General features: G+C 41.9%; 1 protein-coding gene and 1 long non-coding RNA gene across 2 annotated transcripts in view; one reads left to right on the top strand and one right to left on the bottom strand.

Moving 5' to 3' along the window:
- sema3bl (sema domain, immunoglobulin domain (Ig), short basic domain, secreted, (semaphorin) 3bl) overlaps positions 1 to 24885 on the top strand; it is a 271055-nt gene that overhangs the window by 66618 nt on the left and 179552 nt on the right. Inside the window, exons 2-3 of the mRNA XM_034171771.1 lie at positions 7044 to 7204; positions 24509 to 24571. Of these exons, the coding sequence (XP_034027662.1) occupies positions 7044 to 7204; positions 24509 to 24571 (224 nt within the window). The remainder of the gene's footprint in view (positions 1 to 7043; positions 7205 to 24508; positions 24572 to 24885) is intronic.
- Positions 1186 to 15636, bottom strand: LOC117511866. Its single transcript, XR_004561106.1, has 3 exons — positions 15552 to 15636; positions 15300 to 15304; positions 1186 to 1197 (listed from the first exon to the last, which is right to left on the bottom strand). It is a non-coding gene; the product is annotated as an uncharacterized LOC117511866 (long non-coding RNA).

Raw genomic sequence — 24885 nt, 5'->3', positions numbered from 1 at the left:
GGTGTCAGCCTGTCGATGGGGGCTGGGAGCACGCCGCGCTCTCAGCAGTTGTGAGCAGTCTTTAAACCATCTGGATCACTCCTTAATCTGTTTAATCCCCATAAAATCGTCCCTGAAAGCCATATTAATTTTTCGAACGGTATCCACCTGGATGTCTCTCACAGTTTCTGGAAAAAAAATTGATGCAGCAAAGCTCCAAATCGTTCAGACATTTATTCGCAATAAAAAATAGACGAGAGGGGTGGACCACACCTCACTCAAAGCCTGCTCACAGGCGAATGACGCAACCGACAGGCATGAAAAAACTCACGCATGCGCACGAGGGTTCAAGCTTGTCTGACACAATCACACGTGATTCAAATCCATATGTTTTTTTTTTATAAATAACAAGGTCGGATACTTTTCTAATAGACCTCGTATTGCAACTTCTGGAGCAGAACTTGGCCCAAAGCATGTAGTGAATGCTGCAGCTGCTATCAACTCCATTATATGATGGCGACATGCAAGATGCAGTAGCTACCTGCCGAGGAGATGCTCCACCAGAACACAGGCCCCATTTTTCCGCCCTGTGTTAGAACTTGTTGTGTCAAAACACATGCCACAAACTTGCTGCTCTATGTTCCATGATTTTAGTGTATCGATAATAGCTTCAGCTTGAGCCTTTCCACTACTGTTTTGGAACAGCCAGCAACTGAGAGACACCAATTCCTGTCACCAAGACTGGCAATCGATCTACCTTTTCAGCTCCTGTGAGGTCTTCTAGAAGTTTGCCATCCCAGTGAACAACTAGTGGAACATCTGGGTCAAAGTTGTCCTGGATACGGGCTGCTTCATCCTTGTGGATTTGTTTTCTCTGTCTCTGTATAGTGCTACGATTTAAAGCATAGTCTTCAAGGTTGCATCCCAGGCTTTTTGCAGTTTCAGCTACAACCATCATAGCTTTCCTGTCCGACAAACCTGTTCGGTCAAGACACACTGCAAGTTCAGAAGAGACGAACTGCTTACGACCCCTTTTAGCTTTTGGTTCATATGAGCTGCACCCAGCCACTGGTTCTGTCTGCTCAGTTTCGGATTCTGTGCCAGACTGAGATGTGGTGCTGTCATCCAGGCTCACTGTTTCAGTCATTCTTTTAAAATTTTCAGCTGCTTTAGACTTCTTCTTCTCCTCTCTATCCAGTTTCTCTCTTTGCATATTCTCTTTTTTCTCCAACACCTTGTCCAGTGTAGTCATGCAACCTATACGTCGCTTTTCTCTTTGGGCAATCAAGAAGTCTTTATCTTCAGGGATGTTCATCATGTTTAATGCATCTTGAGGAGCCACATCAAAAAGATCTTCAAAATCTTCAGTGAATGCTATCTCATTTTCAACTTGTTTTGCAGACCTTCTATATGCATTCTTCTTTAAAGCCTGCCAAGTGTGGTAAAGATTTTCTACTTTTTTAATCATGTCTTGTTTGTGCCGAACAGGAATTCTTGCTTTCTTCCAAAATGTCTCTAGTTTCCCAACAGTATTAGTTGCAGCTTCTCTTACTGGACATTTGTTTTCACTATGGCAGTAGAGAAAGTATCCTAAAACCTGCTTCTTAGAAGGCAACTTTGCACCCGTAATATCTGTTTCCGGTGATAGCAGGTATGACCTTTGACGTTTAGATTTCTTTGTATTCATTCTCTGTGTTTGAGTCAAGACCCAATATATGTAATAGATATCATCAAAAAAGTAGGCCTACAATGCCCTACATGAGATATGAACACTGAAGAGACAAATAGCACTTTTCAAATATTGTATGTATAGTGTGACTATTGTGTCTATATAGCAGTATTATAGCACTGATTAGCTGGACATTGAGCAACCTGTTAAAATTGTTAAAATGCCCTCATATTTTACCAGACTTTTTCTTTTATTATTTGGAAACATTTGAGAGGGTCAGAGCAAGAGTTTTCAATGCTTCAAAAATAAGGGCCACCCTAATATATATATATATATATATATATATATATATATATATATATATATATATATATATATATATATATATATATATATATATAACCCTAGGATGTAGGGATTCACTAAAATTCGTCTTTATTTTTCACTTCATTTTAAACTTTTTAAAATAAAGCTGCAGTTTTAGAAACTGACATTCAACTAAATGTGTGTACTTTCACCGCTGTGTGTGCGTGCTTGTGTGTACAGGTGTTGAATAAAATGAAAAACATGTTCAGGTCTGCAGAGGCCCCGTGATGGACAGCGTGTCACATGGTAGATGGCGCGTTGAGCTTTACGCCGTCAGTACCACCGAGTGGCGAGTGACTCAAACGACTCTCACAGCGAGAGAGAGAAATGAGAAGGTGACAGACGAGTGCTGAGACACACCGAGGGATGAGTTTGTTGAAATATGTCTCCACTGGGACTTTGTAGGGTGCCCCCACCACCACCACCACACACACACACACACACACACACACACACACACACACACACACACACACACACACACACACACACACACACACACACACACACCATCCCATCTCTGTGTGGCTAAACAGGAATGTAACTCAGTCTGAAGGAGACAACTTGGACATTCCACTATTTTCACCACAACCCTGATGCGTCTCCATCACCGTCCCACCACAAGATGATGCCCTGTAAGAAAATCCTGTTCACACCTCCCAGTGCACAGTCACACTCAGACCTGAAACAGTCTGGGTTTTCTTTCCAATTCCATGAATCCCACAGTTCTAATGCTCCTCCCTGGAGTCCGATCTAACATCGACATCAGACTTGATGCTTGCAGAAGAACGTTTTTTAATTTTCTGAGACACTTTCAATTTGAACGTTGGGCTGAGAGCACACTGTTTTCAAACATTAATTTTTGGAAGTCATTTTTAAGTCCCATGGGTAAGGCTGACATTTTGATTCCTGAAAGTAGCTCGGTTGAATTTGTCAAAGTGAAAGTATGACAAGACACCAAAATCATTCCAATCTTCAGGGTACTGGTACATTGGAACCTTGACCTTGGCTTAATGGAAGGTCAGAAATGGGGAGAATTATAAGTTGGACTCTGTTTGATGACTAGGTATTTGCTCTACCTTTCACAGGACTGGAGCATTTTTGTGTTTTGTCACCCAGTTGACTACATTTAGACCTCAACTAAAAACTTTGAAGGAACACCTGCCACATCTTCAGTTTCATTTTTGGCAATCCAAGCCCACTTTCCAGAGTGCTGATCTGAGACAGAAGTACTAACGCGTTGTGTCAGTAGCTGCCAGTGTACTGAAGTCAGTACTGAAAGTTATCGGTTTAGCTTTTAATCTGTAATTTCAGATAAGTTTTTTTAGGGTTTATCAATTTAGCTTTATAAAAGATAACTTTTCAGTTAGCGGATTAACGGCTATCGAAGCTAACTTTTTGGTTAGCTGTGCCCACTGCTGTTCAGGAAATTACACTTTTTTTGTAACACTGTGTAATTCGCCAGCACAATAAAATCAGTTATTTTTGAGCAAATAAAGGATGAGACAATGTACCATTTTTGCATTTTCACACTTTTTTTTTCCTTATTGATTTTGATGACTAAATGACTAAAAACTCAGCCACATGGGGTGTGCAGCCAGTACATTCTGAGTGCCGGTCCCAAGCCCGGATAAATGAGGAGGGTTGCGTCAGGAAGGGCATCCGGCGTAAAACAAGCCAACCCAACTATGCAGACTCAGAATCGAATTCCCATACCGGATCGGTCGCGGCCCGGGTTAACAACGTCCGTCACCGGTGCTATTGCCCAACAGGGTGCCGGTGGAAATTGGGCTACTGCTGGGCGAAGATGACGAAGAAGAGGAGGAAAACGTTGCCACGAACAGCGGGAGAAGAAGAAAACTAGAAGGGTGGAAATGAGAGTGGGGACTTTGAATGTATGAAAGTATGACTGGTAAATGGAGAGAGCTGGCTGATATGATGGAGAGGAGAAAGGCAGACATATTGTGTGTGCAAGAGACCAAGTGGAAGGGAAGTAAGAGCAGGAGCATCGGCGGTGGGTACAAGTTGTTGTACCATGGTGAGGACAGGAAGAGAAATGGTGTTGGGGTCATTTTAAAGGAAGAGTATGTTAAAAGTGTGTTGGAGGTTAAGCGAGTGTCTGACAGGGTGATGAGTGTGAAGTTGGAAATTGAAGGGGTGATGATGAATATCATCAGTGCATATGCCCCACAGGTAGGATGTGAGATGAAGGAGACAGAAGATTTCTGGAGTGTATTAGATGAGTTGGTGGAGAGTGTGCCCAAGGACGAAAGAGTGGTGATAGGAGCAGACTTCAATGGGCATGTTGGTGAAGGGAACAGAGGTGATGAGGAAGTAATGGGTAGATATGGTATCAAGGATAGGAATGTGGAAGGGCAGATGGTAGTTGATTTTGCAAAAAGGATGGAAATGGCTGTGGTGAATACCTACTTTAAGAAAAGGGAGGAGCACAGGGTAACATATAAGAGCGGAGGAAGGTGCACACAGGTGGACTACATTCTTTATAGGAGATGCAAGCTAAAAGAAATCACAGACTGTAAGGTGGTAGCAGGAGACAGTGTCACTAGACAGCATAGGATGGTTGTTTGTAGGATGACTTTAGAGGTAAAGAAGAAGAAGAGAGTGAGAGCTCAACAAAGGATCAGATGGTGGAAGCTGAAGGAGGAAGACTGTTGTGTGAAATTTAGCAAGCAGGTGAGAGAAGCACTAGTTGGAGGGGAAGCAATTTTGGACAACTGGAAAAGTACTGCACATGTGGTGAGGGAGACAGCTAGTGCAGTACTGGGTATGACATCTGGACAGTGGAAGGAAGACAAGGAGACTTGGTGGTGGAATGAAGAGGTCCAGGAAAGCATAAGAAGAAAGAGGTTGGCAAAAAAGTTTTGGGATAGTCAGAGAGATGAAGTACAAGGAGATGCGGCATAAGGCGAGAAGAGAAGTGGCAAAAGCAAAGGAAAAGGCATATTGCGAGCTGTACAAGAAGTTGAATAGTAAGGAAGGAGAAAAGGACTTGTACCGATTGGCCAGACAAAGGGACAGAGCTGGAAAGGATGTGCAGCAGGTTAGGGTGGTAAAAGATGCACATGGTAATGTGCTGACAAGTGAGGAGTGTGTGCTGAGAATGTAGAGGGAATATTTTGAAGAGTTGATGAATAAAGAAAATGAGCGAGAGAAAAGGCTGGATGATGTGGTGAGAGTAAATCAGGAAGTAAAAGAGATTAGCAAGGAACAAGTGACAGCTGCTATGAAGAGGATGAAGAGTGGAAAGGCAGTTGGTCCAGATGACATTCCAACGGAGGCATGGAAATGTCTAGGAGAGATGGCAGTAGAGTTTCTAACCAGATTGTTTAATAAAATCTTGGAAAGTGAGAGGATGCCTGAGGACTGGAGACGAAGTGTGCTGGTTCCTATTTTCAAGAACAAGGGTGATGTGCAGAGCTGCAGTAACTACAGAGGCATAAAGCTGATCAGCCACAGCATGAAGTTATGGAAAAGAGTAGTAGAAGCTAGGCTTAGAAAACAAGTGAAGATCTGTGAGCAGCAATATGGTTTCATGCCGAGAAAGAGCACTACAGATGCAATGTTTGCTCTGAGAATACTGTTGGAAAAGTACAGAGAAGGACAGAAAGAGTTACATTGTGTGTTTGTGGACTTACAAAAAGCTTATGATAGGGTGCAAGAGAAGAGTTGTGGCATTGTATGAGGAAGTCTGGAGTGGCAGAGAAGTATGTTAGGGTAGTGCAGGACATGTATAAGAATAGTGTGACAGCGGTGAGATGCGCAGTCGGAATGACAGACTCATTCAAGGTGGAGGTGGGATTACACCAAGGATCAGCTCTGAGTCCTTTCTTGTTTGCAGTGGTGATGGACAGGTTGACAGATGAGATCAGACAGGAGTCCCCATGGACTATGATGTTTGCAGATGACATTGTGATCTGTAGTGAGAGTAGAGAGCAAGTTGAGTCTAGTCTGGAGAAGTGGAGATATGCTTTGGAGAGAAGGGGAATGAAAGTCAGTAGAAGCAAGACTGAGTATATGTGTGTGAATGAGAGGGAGCCCAGTGGAATAGTGCAGTTACAAGGAGTAGAAGTGGTGAAAGTAGATGAGTTTAAATATTTGGGGTCAACTGTTCAAAATAATGGAGAGTGTGGTGAAGAAGAGAGTGCAGGCAGGGTGGAGTGGGTGGAGAAAGGTGGCAGGAGTGATTTGTGACCGAAGAATATCAGCAAGAGTGAAGGGGAAAGTTTACAAAACAGTAGTGAGACCAGCTATGTTGTATAGTTTAGAGACAGTGGCACTAACAAAAAGACAGGAGGCAGAGCTGGAGGTGGCAGAGCTGAAGATGTTGAGATTCTCTTTGGGAGTGACAAGAATGGACAAGATTAGGAATGAACATATCAGAGGGACAGCTCAGGTGGGACGGTTTGGAGACAAAGTCAGAGAGGCGAGATTGAGATGGTTTGGACATGTGCAGAGGAGGGACCCAGGGTATATAGGGAGAAGGATGCTGAGGATGGAGCCAACAGGCAGGAGGAGAAGAGGGAGACCAAAGAGGAGGTTCATGGATGTGCTGAGAGAGGACATGCAGGTGGTTGGTGTGACAGAGGAAGATACAGAGGACAGGGTGAGATGGAAACGATTGATCTGCTGTGGCGACCCCTAACGGGAACAGCCGAAAGACAAAGAAGAAGATTTTGATGACTAAAAATGTTTAATTTGAAATTCTGATGTCCCACACGCAAAGTATAATTGAACTTTAGTGTCTGCTTCTCCACTCAATACCTGTTGTTAACTTCAAGAAATATTTTCCTTCTGACCTCCATGTTCTTCTGGATTTTTATGTGTTACTACAACCCTGATGTATCTACAAACATACTTTATTTTTTTTTATTTTGGAATTTTTTTGTTCTCCCTGTAATCTGTCTTTTTCTTTCCACCTCATTGTCTTTGTTTCACATTCTACTTTCATTCCTGGTGTATTTTCATTTTGTCTTTGGCTCACTCATCCTTTCCTTCTGTCTGTCTGCAGACCTACAGTCCACCAACAGGTCATCCATCTTCAGTGGCCATCACAGCCAGCTCTCTCTGTCTGCCGTTCTTCTGGATGAGTACCGTGACCGCCTCTTCCTGGGAGGGAAAGACGTCCTGTACTCGCTCACTCTGGGACCTGTCGGGACTGAGTCCAAAGAGGTGAGGAGGGTGGAGCCTGTATGTCATGTCAGGTGACAATCGTGATCAAATTAAGGAAGGATTTAACAGGATTAGGAGTGAACATATCAGATGGACAGAGCAGGCAGGACAGTTTGGAGACAAATTCAGAGAGGAGAGCTTGAGATGGTTTGAACATGTGCAAAGGGTATATAGGGAGAAGGATGCTGAGGATGGAGCCACCATGCAGGAGGAGAAGAGGGAGGCCGAAGAGGAGGTTTATGGATGTGCTGAGGGAGGACATGCAGATGGTTGGTGGGACAGAGGAAGATGGAAACAGATACTCTGCTTTGGCATCCCCTTGAGCAAGGCACTGAAACCCAAATTACACCCTGTGCTCAGATCAGCAACTTGTATGTGAATGTAATTCACTGTGAATGAAAACGTCTATCAAATTTAAATTACTGATTTTTTTTTTTTCATTTAAGCATAATTACTCAAAACCTTGTCATTGGATTGGTGCTTTGTATGTCACATGACATGGATTAATTCATCCCATTTGTGTTGCATTGCATTTAGAGTGCAGCTTGTATCCATTGAGAGTGCAAATTTGGTTCCATACCTTTGGTACCATCGCACTCTGCACGCGCGCACGTCCACGTGCACAGGCAATCACATGCTCGCACATGTACGCGCTCCGCCTCATTGAATGGTTTGTTCCAACGTTCACCTCATTAACATTCATTATTTATATAATATTAAACTCGGGTTTTTGGCAGAGGTATGCATTCTGAGTGCCCTTCTAGTTTTAGGTATTTGACTTTTCATTGGAGTTCCCATTGACTGGCAGATCGTCGTTTTCACATGACAAAGATACCTTCAAAATCAGGTAGATTTAATCCTTCTTCACCCTTTCACCCGTTGCTTGCCGCTGGCTGCTGATCACACGTGAAGCTCGATCTTTAAATCTTAATAAAGACGAGGCTGATGTTTGTGGTTTTGTGTCCAGGCTTCAATCAGAGAAACACTTTCCTGCCAGTTCATTGAAACAAAACTTAACAATATAAACAGCTGCCAAATGTCCCATAAAGCACCACCGCAAGGAAAACACACAAAGTGAATCAAAACTTCAAACACAATAAAGAATTACTGCTCAGAGAAAATGTGGATGGATGAGTGTTGCTATGACAACAGGCACTGGTATGGAAAAACTTACAGTTCAAAATTAATATTTTTTAAAATGTCAAGCTCATTTATGTCTTCTGTTTTTAATTTCATTTGCAGACGCTGGTTCTGATTTAACTAAGGCAGCATTTGTTTCTTACAAACCACTGTTTAGATTCTAAACTTTATTAAATCTGTAACCACATAATAAAATCCAAAGTCCCAATCTTTCCACAATATATCTGACTAACAGAATGCTAAAATCTGAAACACAAGTCAGATGAAATTCTAAACACAGATCCTTCTGTTTTGTGTTCAGGCTGACAGCTGGATCGAATTCTGATCAAATTAGATCAAAGCTGGAAAAACTGTGATGTTAATTATACAAGAACAAACACCAGCAAACGTTGATCTCGTTCCTGTCAATGTTTCACATGTTGGAAGAAATGTTAAATATACAACTAGTGTTTGATAGAATATCGTCGATTACTGAAATAAAAATAGTTTTATTTGGCCTGGAAATTCAGTTGGCAAACATCAAATGATTCATTCAAATGTTCCAGATTTTGGGTTTGTGGGTCCTGAAGACGGCTTTTCGATGCTTCTTGTAATAAAAATAAATAAATAAATAAATAAAAATGCTGTTCTGGTTAACAAAAATAATTTTAACCACAAGTAACCTGCAGCACAGGATTGTATCAAATACATGTTCCATCTTAAAGAGCAAACAAATAGATACTATAGAAATCCTCACACAAGCTGCTCAGTTTTACTTTTTTGAGGTCTTTCATGTTTATTTTTTTTTATTGTTTATTAGAAATAAATAAGAGAAACGAACAATTACAGTTGTGGTCAGACGTTTACATACACAAGGATGTGATGGTCTAGTGGCTTAGTGTTTGGCTTGAGACCAGGGAAACCTCAGTTCAAACCTCCACCAGACCAGACAATCACTACAACCTTCTGGATAAAATCCTGGGCCCATATTCAGAGAGCTCCCAACTTAGCCTAAACATTACTAGCAAAGAAAGTTATCTTAAGAGTGATCCAGGAGGTGTCTGAGAGCAACTCTGAGCAAGGAGGGGACAGAAACTTTGATCTTTCTGAGGAGGTGGTCTTCTAAGAGCTGTGATTGGTTGTTACAAAAAGGGAAGGAGAAAAACAAATGCGCTTTGTGAACCTAGTTATGAATGCACAGTAAAATTAACCAATCATATAACCTGAACTGTATTAAGCAATGTGTAATTGTGAAAATAATTTAATAATATAATGATGAAACTCAACAAATTTAAGATAATTGTTCAACAGCTTCAAAATGTTTGAACATACCTCATTCACATGCAACTTATTATATTGAGTGGCTTATTGTTATGTTTACTCTCCATGCTGGTAATTGTGCACAAGCGGCGAGTGTGAGAAGTGCTTGTATGTGCTGCAATCCAAAGCAAGAGCAGAGATTGCAGCACACAAATCAAGTTCTTCTCAAACAGGTGAGTTTAGGCTCTGGCTGCTGACATCACTTACTTTGATATTAATAACTGTATGAATGTTATACAATTTACATGCAATTGACATTTTTACTGTAGCCAGGTTTCACAATGTTGTAAAGACCTTCATCTCAGGTGTTATTACATTACTAGGCTGGGTGGGAAAAGTACGTTCATTCCTGATGAGGTCAACGAGCTTTTCAGCTTGGGACTCCGACGAGGGCGGTCGCATCTCCTCCACTCTCCCTTATCTCTGCTCTCTGCTCCTCAAATTATATTGGATACTGGATCTATTGGACTACTATTGGATTAACCATGGAATTGATCAGCTGGTCTCTGAATGCTATTGACACCATCTTTTCTACAAGAAGGTCAGGACCGGGGGACCCTACCTGCCCAGATGGAACGTATCCTGCGGGTTATGTTCTCGACTCCTGGGGGTCGTGGAGTGTTGCATGCTTTGTGCGTTTCTCTGTTGAAGACATCGAGGATTTATTCATATTTATTCTTATGGTAGCAGGGCTGGTACTTTTTGGCTTATGTGCTGCCTTGATCTACCGGAAAATTGGCAAGATGGCGCCATCAAGAACCACTGCCCCTCACTTGTCCGTCATGATTATCGAGGTGGGCAAGGCAGTGCATTCTCAGAGTGCGATGACTCTTGAACTCAGACGCAAATTGGATGACATCTTGGAGCAGACGCATGCCTTGCAGATGAAGATGAAGATTTCGGAGGCCGGGGAATATTCTTAATTCATAATTGGGATTTGGTTGTTCAAGTGAAGCTGTATAAAGTGTTTTTCACTGCTCAAACCACAACACAGCAGGCTTATCAAGCTTGAAGGACTAATTGCCCTGCTGTTTTCCTCCAGAGGAATGTCTTGGCCTTGGTGAACATTTGGCTCTTTTCTTATCTCAACTCACAAAGACAATAAACTGTTTCACAGGACTGATGCATGCTCCATTCCCTCTCCCCACCCCCCTCCTACCCCCCATCACACACCCCCCACTCCGGCTTCTGCTCACGTCATCCCTTCCCTTCTGCGGGGGCGGCACGGTTTTAGCTGCAGCCGGTCCCTGTTCCTCCTCCCAAGCTGATGGTTGCACATCTCAGGGTTGCTGCGTGACCTTCACCCACTTGCCTCAATTCGAATAACGGACTTCTTCAAATTTAGTGCACATAAACAATGTCATATGTGAATGTGCTGTCTTTAATTCTGATGTGTGTCATTATTACAGTAAACAAGTAATATTTGCAGACTAATTTCTGTCTGAGGTAACTGGAGTGTAAACATAATTTCTCCATTGTGAGATCAGTAAAGTATAAAGTATACGAGGTCTGTTAGAAAAGTATCTGGCCTTATTATTTTTTTCAAAAACCATATGGATTTGAATCACGTGTGATTGCGTCAGACAAGCTTGAACCATCATGCGCATGCATGAGTTTTTTCATGCCTGTCGGTTGCGTCATTCGCCTGCGAGCAGGCTTTGAGTGAGGTGTGATCCACCCCTCTCGTCTATTTTTTATTGCGAATAAATGTCTGAACAATTTGGAGCTTTGCTGCATCAATTTTTTTCCAGAAACTGTTAGAGACCTCCAGGTGGACACCGTTCGAAAAATTAATATGGCTTCCAGGGACGATTTTATGGGGATTAAACAGATTACGGGGTGTTACTGCCCCTTTAAGGATGGCCCACAACTGCTGAGAGCGCTGCGCGCTCCCAGCCCCCATTGACAGGCTGACACCCTGCTGGAACAACCAGATCATTTCCAACGTGAAAGCTTTGTTGATCCGGGACCTCGTCTGACTTTCACAAAAAGGCAGAAGATGTGGACATCAGCACTTTATCGGCACATTCCACCGTTACAAGAGTTTTTTTCATGGAAAAAGAAGCGGAGGGACTGCGGAGGTTCTGGCATGTCCAGCTCATGCACAATCACAATCGGATAATCACACGACTGAAAACCAACCGACAGTCGTCTGAAATCCACCTGAAAGCTGTCCTGTGAGACCAACACCGAGGTGGTTTTGTGCCGCGCCATGAGCAGCACGGTGGCGCGTCCCTCCGCTTCTTTTTCCATGAAAAAAACTCCTGTAACGGTGGAATGTGCCGATAAAGTGCTGATGTCCACATCTGTTCCAGCGGGGTGTCAGCCTGTCGATGGGGGCTGGGAGCGCGCCGCGCTCTCAGCAGTTGTGAGCCATTCTTAAAGGGGCAGTAACACCCCGTAATCTGTTTAATCCCCATAAAATCGTCCCTGAAAGCCATATTAATTTTTCGAATGGTGTCCACCTGGAGGTCTCTCACAGTTTCTGGAAAAAAAATTGATGCAGCAAAGCTCCAAATCGTTCAGACATTTATTCGCAATAAAAAATAGACGAGAGGGGTGGACCACACCTCACTCAAAGCCTGCTCACAGGCGAATGACGCAACCGACAGGCATGAAAAAGCTCACGCATGTGCACGAGGGTTCAAGCATGTCTGACGCAATCACACGTGATTCAAATCCATATGTTTTTTAAAAAAAAAAAAAAGGTCGGATACTTTTCTAACAGACCTCGTATATCTTAACCAAAACATTATTTTGTTACTGAATCGCTATTCAACAAACAGAGAATGCCTCAACTTCCTCTCTGTCTTTTTCACCATCTTATCTGTTTAAGACACTCTTAGGCATCTTAAAATTCCTCCTCCCTCCTCTTAACACTTAACCTTTGTAGCTCTCTTAAGGTCTAAGATGCTTTGTGAATAACTTTTATCTTACCAAAGGAAAAGTCTAAGAAATGTCTAAGAATTTGAGGAATTCTATGATTTTTCTTAGAATGACGTCACTAAGAGCTACTAGTAGCCTTAGGATGCTTTGTGAATACAGGCCCTGGTCAACCACTTTAAAGGAACTCTACCAATTCTGTGAAGAAGAATGGTCAAATAGCTGACCAGAATAATTCCAGAAGTTTGCTGATGGCTACAAAAATCGTCTGATCAATGTCCAGCCTGCTAATGTTATGGTTGACCCAGGAACTAACAGATAGAGCCCAGAATGCAGGCACAAACTAAAGCAAGAGAGCATTTTTTTGACGGTTTATTTAGGTGAGTTGTAGGCAGGCTTGGCTGTAATGGTCTGACAGCAGAGGTGTGTATCAGGCGTGGAGAATCTGAAGCACAGAGAAAACATGTAAACAAATGTCCAGGAAAACAACACCAAAAATACAATCCATGAAACATCTTCTCAGAGATAAGGCCAGTAATCTGTACCACAATAGAGAGTGAAAGATCTGGCAGCATCTGGATGGCTGAGCCATGGTTAAATACCGCAGTGGCTCTGTTGGAGACTGGTTGCAGGTGAGTAGACTCAGCAGCTGCAGAGGATCAGATGGGCACCGGCTGGAGGAGGGAACCCAGAGTTCACGTACAGAAACACAGAGACAGACCAGTGGCGGCGCGAGGAAATTTTTGTTGGGGTGGTTGAGGGGGAGCTGGGGCAAAAGTTGGAGGGGCTCCACAAAATGTCGTCGAAATGAACAATATATAGTAAATTGCTTTATAAATACCAAGGTATATGTTTTAGTCACCCGTGCTCCTCTAAAATGTGGTATCAGTGCACACACACATCACTTAGAATGATTGCAAGTTCAGTAAACTACAAACTGAATTCATTGAAATGGTGCTCAAGACAATGCATGGAATCAACAAATTGTCTATAACAAAGATTTACTGCCAATTTAACACCGAGGTCACAACCATTCGATAAAAGTAAGTAAAAGATATAGCCTGAAAAACTTAGTTGTAAACAATATACAAAAAAGTGATTCTTGTATACAATCTAGCCCAAATATCCTTTGATTTGTAGACGTACTTTGTGATCCACAAGGTTCTGTGCTAGGACCAATTTTATTCACTTTATACATGCTTCCCTTAGGCAGTATTATTAGACGGTATTGCTTAAATTTTCATTGTTACGCAGATGATACCCAGCTTTATCTATCCATGAAGCCAGAGGACACACACCAATTAGCTAAACTGCAGGATTGTCTTACAGACATAAAGACATGGATGACCTCTAATTTCCTGCTTTTAAACTCAGATAAAACTGAAGTTATTGTACTTGGCCCCACAAATCTTAGAAACATGGTGTCTAACCAGATCCTTACTCTGGATGGCATTACCCTGACCTCTAGTAATACTGTGAGAAATCTTGGAGTCATTTTTGATCAGGATATGTCATTCAAAGCGCATATTAAACAAATATGTAGGACTGCTTTTTTGCATTTGCGCAATATCTCTAAAATTAGAAAGGTCTTGTCTCAGAGTGATGCTGAAAAACTAATTCATGCATTTATTTCCTCTAGGCTGGACTATTGTAATTCATTATTATCAGGTTGTCCTAAAAGTTCCCTAAAAAGCCTTCAGTTAATTCAAAATGCTGCAGCTAGAGTACTGACAGGGACTAGAAGGAGAGAGCATATCTCACCCATATTGGCCTCTCTTCATTGGCTTCCTGTTAATTCTAGAATAGAATTTAAAATTCTTCTTCTTACTTATAAGGTTTTGAATAATCAGGTCCCATCTTATCTTAGGGACCTTGTAGTACCATATCACCCCAATAGAGCGCTTCGCTCTCAGACTGCAGGCTTACTTGTAGTTCCTAGGGTTTGTAAGAGTAGAATGGGAGGCAGAGCCTTCAGCTTTCAGGCTCCTCTCCTGTGGAACCAGCTCCCAATTCAGATCAGGGAGACAGACACCCTCTCTACTTTTAAGATTAGGCTTAAAACTTTCCTTTTTGCTAAAGCTTATAGTTAGGGCTGGATCAGGTGACCCTGAACCATCCCTTAGTTATGCTGCTATAGACGTAGACTGCTGGGGGGTTCCCATGATGCACTGTTTCTTTCTCTTTTTGCTCTGTATGCACCACTCTGCATTTAATCATTAGTGATCGATCTCTGCTCCCCTCCACAGCATGTCTTTTTCCTGGTTCTCTCCCTCAGCCCCAACCAGTCCCAGCAGAAGACTGCCCCTCCCTGGGCCTGGTTCTGCTGGAGGTTTCTTCCTGTTAAAAGGGAGTTTTTCCTTCCCACTGTAGCCAAGTGCTTGCTCACAGGGGGTCGTTTTGACAGTTGGGGTTTTACATAATTATTGTATGGCCTTGCCTTACAATATAAAGCGCCTTGGGGCAACTGTTTGTTGTGATTTGGCGCTATATAAAAAAAAATTGATTGATTGATTGATTTGTAACTTGTGTGTGGGTTTTTACAAATAAATGTTTATTTGCAAAACTGAAAATTATGTTTGTGAAGGGTGATTGAGCATTGGTGGATCACCGAACACACACATTCATCACTTTGCTCAGTCACGTAATATTGAGACATTCTCAGTGCAAAACTGCAGTTGAGATCCACATGTCAGTTGCTATTCACATTATTGGCAGAATTATTGGGGGGGGGGGGGCTTGGCTCATTATTGGAGGGTTTTAAGCCCCCCCAAACCCCCCCTCTGTGCCGCCACTGAGACAGACTGAGACAAACTTGACACACCAGGGAGGGAAAACGATACGACAGACAAGGAAAGGGAAAGACAAAGCCTGGACCCTAACAGCTAAGGGACATTTAACCAAATATTAGTGGGAGTGTACACATGAATTTAAGCCTGTATGTGTAACTTTGGGGCAGCACGTGGCTTAGTGGTTAGCACTGTTGCCTAAAAGCAAGAACGTCATGGATCGCTTTTCACGTATGGACTTTCTGTGTGGGTTCCCGCCGGGTGCTCTGGATTCCTCCCACATCCAAAGACATGGCAGTTAGGTGAACTGGAAACTTTCAATTGTCTGTAAAAAACATAAAAGTCCAAGACATCCACACACCCATGGAGTCTATGTAAACATCTGACCACAATTGTATGTTCTGAAGGTCTCTTCAGAGAACCCTTTGGTGGTGCTGCAATGACTTTGTGACAGACGAGTGGTCGCTCAGTTTTGATATTTTGGCCATGTGGCGTGCTTCTCTGGTCATGATCCAGCACTAGGGACCTCCGTGTTGAGGACACCAGGAACTGGTGAAAACCAAGGACATGCCCACTTTCCACCCAGCTGCAGCAGACAGATGTTACTTTCATGAGGTGGGTGGGGTTGGACCAGTTGTTTACCTAGGTGGTTTCCGTCCAGGACCCAGGGCAGTTGCATGGTGTGGTGGATTGTCTAACGCCCCCTGTAGCTGAAGCAGACACGTCTCTCTCTTTGTGTGGTTTTGAAGTGCCATGCAGCTTGGAATGATCTTGTCACTTTCTTTCAGTTCCAAAGCCAAGCTCTGTTGACCACCAGGTCCACGGCTGGTGGTTTAGCAGGAACGGACAGGTCAACAACCCAGCACATATCAGGTCTGCAGGATGTCCAGTTTAAAAATGGTTTTGAATCCTGGTCAGGCTTCTAAACACAATAGAAAAACTAGTCATGAAAAACAAAACTGTCACTTGCCAAACTGACACATTAAGAATTTCCTAATCTGCTAATTAGTGTATTTTAACTACTATAAGTCACTTTTTTAAAGTAGTGTGGCAGGTTCTGCAACTTATATGCTGGTGCGCCTTAGATACTGAAAAATCAGGCGATACTATTAATAATAATAAGCAGGGGTGGTGGCCAAGTGGTTAGCACACTTGGTTTTAGTGCAGAAGGTTCCTGGTTCAAACCCCACCCCTGCCACATTTCCTGCCACATTTCTCAATTTAATGTGGAGTTGGGTCAGGAGGGACATCCAGTGTAAAACTTGTGCCAATTCAACATGCAGATCCACCTTGGATTTGCTGTGAGCAGCCGTTTATACCGAATCCATGACCGATGTCCGATTGAAAAATGGCCTCTTCTTGTCATCACTCTCCATTGGTCTCTAACTGGTGCACGAGTGTATTGAACTTTTTAAAACACTCACAGCTACTCTCCATAGCCGCAACTATGAAATAATAGAGGCCTGGAATGAAGAATGGGCTCAAAACCATCACCCTGCCCAGCTAACGGTAGCCCCTAACACTATTGCACGCTCAGGTTCTGACCTCCCCCATAGCCTGTGGGTAACCTTAAATCCTCTCAGAGCCAGAGTGGGTCGTTATGGTGCAGATATGCATCGATGGGGATTGAAACCATCAGCTTCATGTGAGTGCAGAGCAGAGGCCCAGACCATGGCTCACATACTCGGTGAATGTAAGATCCTTCACCCTCCCCCCACCCATCACGTCCTTACAACCATAGATGACGATATGGAGAGATGGCTTCAACACCTGGCCAACATTGTTGGATGAGCTTTACAACACTTATACACAAGAAGAAGAAGAACAGCAGTTGTGCGACTGGGTAAAAGACACATGGGTCTCATAATCAGTCTCATTAATTCTCACAGGGCCTAACCCACTCCCAACCTGATGCTGTGGGTCGAGACTCTGCATGGGGTTGTATCACTGATTGCGGATATTAACATATATTTCACTCGCACTGTTCAGTTGCAAAGCACGCTTGGTGTAAACACAATTAACAGATCAAACTGGAGACCAGCCAGGACTTGTGAGAGTTGAGGTCTTGTAGGTGTCAGGTCTTGCCCCTGCTCGGTCCTCACCCATTATGTTTCTATGTTTACTTCACTTTTGTCATAGCTGCTTGCTTTCTGTTCATCACACCATAGCCACATCTTGAGTTCCGTTCTGGTTTAGTTCAGTCTTTGAACCACCATCTTTCATTTTTATTCATCACTGCTTTTGTCACAGCTGTTTGTTTTCCGTTCACCACACTTCAGTCACATGTTGAGTTCTGTTCTGGCTTAGTTTTGATCCACTGTTTTTGATTGCATTTGATTGTCACTAAGTTTATTTGTCAGGTTTACCATATTTGTCTTCAGTTATATTGTTCATGTCAGTTCTAGCTTTTGATTTTCTTGTTGTCCAACCTGATTCTGTTTATGTTTTGTCTCTATACCGTCTTGGATATTTTAGTATCATTTGTCATGTTCATCTTGTCACTGCACTCCTTTGTTTCTGTTCCATATATTTTCACATCCAGTTTCATTTGGATCACAGCTCACTCCACTCTCGCCCATCACCTTCTCAGCTCTGTTGGCCACGCCCAGTTTTGTCCACCTGTCACAGCCTTCTCTTGTCTCTCACAGCCTCTCCTCTGTTAGGCCACGCCCTCCTCCTGCCTGCACCCCACACCTGCTCCATATCACTTCCTATTTAACTCAGTGTATTTAAGCCCTGCATGTTTTCTTTTCCTTTTCTTGCTCGTTGAGTTTGTTATCTTCGTCCTGGCCCTCTCGTCACAGTTTTTTGCTCTCACGTTTTTCTCGACCTTACTTGTATTCTGGATCTGGATTTTGTCTTTGCCCATGTTACATTGTTTGCTGTGGTATTGAACCCCGCCTGTTTTTGACAAGCCTCTGTTTTTTAATCGCACATCAGTCGTGGACTTGGTGTAAATGGGGTGTATGGGTTTTTCTATCTTTAACAGGTGTGATTTATACTCTGGCACAACTTATGCTCTGGTGAAACTTATATATCCTTGTCAACAGGCATTTTTAACAGGTGTGATTTATACTCCAGAAAATACAGCGTCAGGAATTGTTTTTAGATAATACATCTTAAACATGTTCAGTTAAAGTATTTCAAGCATCTTGCTTTCAGTGATATCTGAGATGAAACAATTTTTTAACACACCATAGGACTTTTAAGTTAACATTAGTGGTAGCACAGTGGCTTAGTGCTTAGCACTGTTGCCTCACAGCAATAAGGCCATGGGGTCGAATCCCACCTGTGGCTTTACTCTCTGGAGTTCACATGTTCTCCCCATGTTTGTGTGGGTTGCCTCCTGGTGCTCCAGTTTCCTCCCACATTTAAAAAGACATGTGAATTGGAAACTTTATAAATGTCCAGGTCTCCCTTGCAAAAGAGATCTCGATCTCAATGGGACTAACTAAAAATTACTTATAAAAAACACAATACTTCCTAATCATAAAATAAAGCTCAAAATTAGGAGGTTTTCAGCTAATTTCAAGATTATATTTTAAGAAAACTAAGTTGAATTTTAATTTTATCCATTGATAGATTTTTTTCAAAAGCATAATGTGTTTTTAACTTGAAACAAGTTGTAAGATTTTGTGTCTGTGACATGCAGTTTGTGTTTGATCCCACTCGATGACAGACTGTAGCCGTCCTGCACTGACTTAATGTCTTTGCACAGTGATGTCTCTGAAGTTAAAGTCAACATTCTCTGAAGATCAAAGAAACAATAAACATGAATTATGTCTGGAGCTGGATTCATGATTAATGAGCACTTTGAAGAGTCACAGTCTCCGTGATGAAGAGCCAAAAAACAGTGAAACAGAGGAAGGAACACAGAAACAATGGCTGTAATAAAACCGGATGTGATTTCACTGTCAGTCTGCCGTAGGCCTGATTTAGGCAGACCCACATCGTTATCAGCCATGCACATCACGCTGAAGAATGTGAATCAACGATGTTTAGACAATTTGTAATTTATGTGTTCATTCCATTCAGGAATGATAAAAGATTATTTCTGCATGGAGTCACACATTTACAGCCAGTGTTTAGACATAAGCAAGCCAAACGTTAGACAGGCCCCTTATCAGATGATGAAAATTTCCATTGCCTTAGTCTTCCCTTTGATCATTTTCAGAAAGAAAAGTGCAACAAAGCCAAACCCCCCCCCCCCCCCCCCATCCACTAACCACTTTGTAACGTTGCCTTTCTTCTCACAACACTAAAATGATGTTTTAACATCAGCGATGAAGCGTTTTAGGTGTTCTTTTGGCTCATCTTTCCAGCAAACATGTCTTAAGGTGTGCAACAGTACGGAGTCATTATTGTTGCATTTCAAAATTCTCCACAGATTCTCCACTGGGTACAGGTCAGGACTGCAGGCAAGCCAGTCCAGTATCCATACCCTCTTCTTCTGCAGCCATTCCTTTGTAAGGTGTACAGAATATGGTTTTGCATTGTCTTGTTGAAAAATGCATGGACATCCCTGGAAAAGATGTTGTCTTGAAGGCAGCACATGTTGCTCTAAAATCTTGATGTTTCTGCATTAATGCTGCCATCACAGAAGTGTAAATTTCCTTTGCCAAGGACACGGACACAACCCCTTACCATTACACACCTTTTTGGGCTTGTTGCTGATAACAGCCTGCATGGTCCTTTTTGCACATACAACCCCTGGCAAAAATTATGGAATCACTGGCCTCGGAGGATGTTCATTCAGTTGTTTAATTTTGTAGAAAAAAAAGCAGATCACTGACATGACACAAAACTAAAGTCATTTCAAATGGCAACTTTCTGGCTTTAAGAAACACTATAAGAAATCAAGAAAAAAAGATTGTGGCAGTCAGTAACGGTTACTTTTTTAGACCAAGCAGAGGAAAAAAATATGGAATCACTCAATTCTGAGGAAAAAATTATGGAATCACCCTGTAAATTTTCATTCCCAAAACTAACACCTGCATCATATCAGATCTGCTCATTAGTCTGCATCTAAAAAGGAGTGATCATACCTTGGAGAGCTGTTGCACCAAGTGGACTGCCATGAATCATGGCTCCAACACGAGAGATGTCAGTTGAAACAAAGGAGAGGATTATCAAACTCTTAAAAGAGAGTAAATCATCATGCAATGTTGCAAAAGATGTTGGTTGTTCACAGTCAGCTGTGTCTAAACTCAGGACCAAATACAAAAACATGGGAAGGTTGTTAAAGGCAAACATACTGGTAGACCAAGGAAGACATCAAAGCGTCAAGACAGAAAACTTAAAGCAATATGTCTCAAAAATCCAAAAATGCACAACAAAACAAATGAGGAATGAATGGGAGGAAACTGGAGTCAACGTCTGTGACCGAACTGTAAGAAACCGCCTAAAGGAAATGGGATTTACATACAGAAAAGCTAAACGAAAGCCATCATTAACACCTAAACAGAATAAACAAGGTTACAATGGGCTAAGGAAAAGCAATCGTGGACTGTGGATGACTGGATGAAAGTGATATTCAGTGATGAATCTCAAATCTGCATTGGGCAAGGTGATGATGCTGGAACTTTTGTTTGGTGCCTTTCCAATGAGATTTATAAAGATGACTGCCTGAAGAGAACATGTATATTTCCACAGTCATTGATGATATGGGGCTGCATGTCAGGTAAAGGCACTGGGGAGATGACTGTCATTACATCATCAATAAATGCACAAGTTTACGTTGATATTTTGGACAATTGAAAGGATGTTTGGGGATGATGAAATCATTTTTCAAGATGATAATGCATCTTGCCATAGAGCAAAAACTCTGAAAACGTTCCTTGCAAAAAGACACATAGGATCAATGTCATGGCATAGGGTCAATGTCAACGAGCAGATCTGATATGATGCAGGTGTTAGTTTGGGGGATGGAAATTTACAGGGTGATTCCATAATTTATTCCTCAGAATTGAGTGATTCCATATTTTTTTCCTCTGCTTGGTCTAAAAAGTAACCGTTACTGACTGTCACAATCTTTTTTTCTTGATTTCTTATAGTGTTTCTTAAAGCCAGAAAGTTGCTATTTGAAATGACTTTAGTTTTGTGTCATGTCTGTGATCTGCTTTTTTCCCACAAAATTAAACAACTGAATGGACATCCTCCGAGGCCGGTGATTCCATAATTTTTGCCAGGGGTTGTTGCATCCATTTCTTCAGAAAGAGATCTGCAATACTAATTCATGTGACTACAGTACATGTTTCCACTGTGTGATGGTCTAGCCCAGATGCCTTAGATACCAGAGAAGCTGCCACTGCTTTTGGACAAGGTTCACACAAGGCTTTTTTTGCACAGAACGTTTGAAATGGCATTTGTGAATGTAACTCTGTATTGTAGTGTTAACAAAGGTAATTCCTTACCCATGTGGGATATATCAGCTATTGATGAATGACTGTTCTTGATACAGTGCCATCTGATAGATCAGAGATCACGGGTGTTCAGTGTAGCCTTGCACCCTTGACCTTTATGCACTGAAATTCCTCCAGATTCCTTGAATTGTTTAATGATATTATGCACTGGTGAGGGAGAAACTGCTTTTGTACCAAATCAAAATTACAATCAGCTGTTTGAAACAACATTAATAATAATGAGCGTAAGGATAATATTAAAAATAGCCTCATTACAAGCCCTGAATTTCCCCCTTTGAACTTTTTTGGAATGTGTTTCAGGCCTTAAATGCGGAATGGATGTATATTAATGTATATTAAATTGAACACACAGAACATGAAATATTGTGTAGTTCTTACTGTCTGCAAAGAAGCAGAAGTCAAATGTGAGAATAACTTCAGGGTTTTTCTATTTGCATTTTGCATACCGCCCCATCTTTTCCTGATTTGGGTTTGCAGTATTGATTAGTTTACTAGCCTATTATTTTCGGTTTTTTTTTGGCTGTAGCTTTGGTTTTGTTTGACCACTGTGGCTCTGGATGCCCACTTACCCGCCATCCAAGCACAGAACAATCACAGCAGTAATGGAAATCAGCAGCATTTTGTTTGCTTTCTTTCTCTTCTTACGTTTGCCGAAGCAAAGCCAGTTTTCTCTGGCAGCAGACAAAGACTCATTGTCCAGAGACGCCCTACCGCTCATCATTGATGCGCTGCAAAGAAACTCCAACTTTCTTCATGAACTTTTCATGTTAAAGTTGCCAAGTTGGCATATAACCGAAGACCAAAAAGGCCAAAGACAACTTCTGGTCAAGTTAAAGTCAAGTTGAAATAATCAAAACAACCCAAAAAATGTCAACTTGTCATTATAAAAACCGAATGACACTTAATGACAGCAGTCATAAACTTTTATGACATTGACATAATGTTTATGACACGTTCATGACTGTGTCATGTAACAGCTATGGCACCTTCAAGTAAAGTGTTACCCAGATTTTATTTCAGTTCTACCTGTCATTCATTTTTATTTTTTTTTCTCCTTCTTACGGCGGTAGAATCAGACTTTGTGATGCTTCTGATAGAAGAGTCCTAATTCACACAATTTTATTGAATTATTTTTACTTTTATTTATAATGTTCTCATAAGAACAAGGATGATGAGTTCTCGATGAGAATGAGGAGGATTTGCTGAACAATCCTGATGCTCTTATTCAGTGACAAAATGTCTTCCTGCATCACACTCACAGTTTCAGAGAAATCACAGGCCCCTTGAACTTCTCACTATCATATCTTGATAGTCTTCAGTGCATGGTGTGAAGTGCTACGCCCAAGTGCGTTTGGGGCGTGTCCAACTCTTCTTGGGTATTCATACGACACAGGACACATCTACTGGGTGCATAGTGGTTATATTTGGTCACTTAATTATAATCTCAATTTGTCACTTAATCATTGGTTTGTTTGTGTGTAACATGAGTTAAACTGACTGTCATCTGTCATTCCCTTTAAGAATGCTTTGTAGTTTCAATGGCAGATTTGGTTCGGTTATGTTGAGGTAACAAAATTCTCTGGGCTGATGAGACAAAGATTGAAGTCTTTGGTGTGAATGCCAAGCGAGGAAACCAGGCACCATCCCTACAGTGAAGCATGGTGGTGGCAGCATCATGCTGTGGGGATGTTTTTCAGCAGCAGGAACTGGGAGACTAGTCAGGATTGAGGGAAAGATGAATGCAGCAATGTACAGAGACATCCTGGATGAAAACCTGCTCCAGAGCGCTGTTGACCTCAGACTGTTGTGACGGTTCATCTTTCAGCAGGACAATGACCCTAAGCATACAGCCAAGATATCAAATGAGTGGCTTCAGGACAACTCTGTGAATGTCCTTGAGTGGACCAGCCAGAGCCCAGACCTGAATCTGACTGAACATCTCTGGAGAGATCTGAGAACGGCTGTTCACCAACACTCACCATCCAACCTGATGGAGCTTGAGAGGTGTTACAAAGAGGAATGGACAAAACTGCCCAAAGATAGGTGCACCAAGCTTGTGGCATCATGTTCAAGAAGACTTGAGGCTGTAATTGCTAATAAAGGTGCATCAACAAAGTGTTGAGCGAAGAGTGTGACTACTTATGTATGTGTGATTTCTTAGTATTTTTTTATTTTATTTGTAATAAATAAAATAAAATAAAAATTCATGTTGTCATTATGGGGTGTTGTGAGTAGGAAAAAAATGAATTTACTTCATTTTGGAATAAGACTGTAACATAACAAAATGTGGAAAAACAAAATACTTTCCGGATGCACTGTACTTCAGCTACATACATTACATGGGCACTGGGCATGAAAGTGAAAGTGACTACTAAGCTTGGTATGAACAATTCCAGCTCCATTGTGCACCAGGATGCAGATGGGGCCCTTTGTTACACATCTCGTTTCAGTAACCACACAATCTTCTGCAATAACAATAATGACTATAAAAGTCATCCAAACTTTCTGCAGCTCAGCTCAGATTGATTAACCTGTCAGCTGAAGCCCCAATTCTCCTCTGGGCCATCATGCAATCAGTTCTCCTGAGTTTGTGGATGATCTGCTCAATTTGCTTCTAATTGCATTGAAGTAGAATTGGCAGTGATGATTCAGTTTTAATGACGTGCACGCTGAGAGCTGCTTTCACACTTACACTGCAGTTACAGTTTGCACAATCAGAATTCCTCACATGATTTATTATTTCACTTCATCCCTCCAACTTTCCTTCTTCGCAGATCTATTGGCCACCGTTACCTGGCAACAGAGAAGACTGCGTTCAAAAAGGGAAGGAGCCACAGGTGAGTGATTGACAGCTCAGGGTGGCTATCACGTGTCAGATTCTGCTCTTTTCTGCTCATTTTAACACACCTTTCTTACAGTTTGTGCCTTTGGGATTCAGTCAAACCTCAGGTGACACATTAATGAACCTCTGCTCAGAGTCATCAGTTCCTGCTGCTTCAGCAGCTTGAACTTTGCAATTTTAAGATGATTTATTTTGAGGGGAAACAAATCCCAGCAGCTCTGACTGTCTGAGGTACATTCATTAACTCCAAACTCCAGATGTGCAAAATCTGCCTCCAGCAAAAAGAAATGTTAAACAGCTTATTACCAC

This window comes from Thalassophryne amazonica, chromosome 6, assembly GCF_902500255.1.
Source record: "Thalassophryne amazonica chromosome 6, fThaAma1.1, whole genome shotgun sequence".
Classification (NCBI taxonomy): domain Eukaryota; kingdom Metazoa; phylum Chordata; class Actinopteri; order Batrachoidiformes; family Batrachoididae; genus Thalassophryne; species Thalassophryne amazonica.
This window is presented reverse-complemented; position numbering and strand designations above follow the sequence as displayed.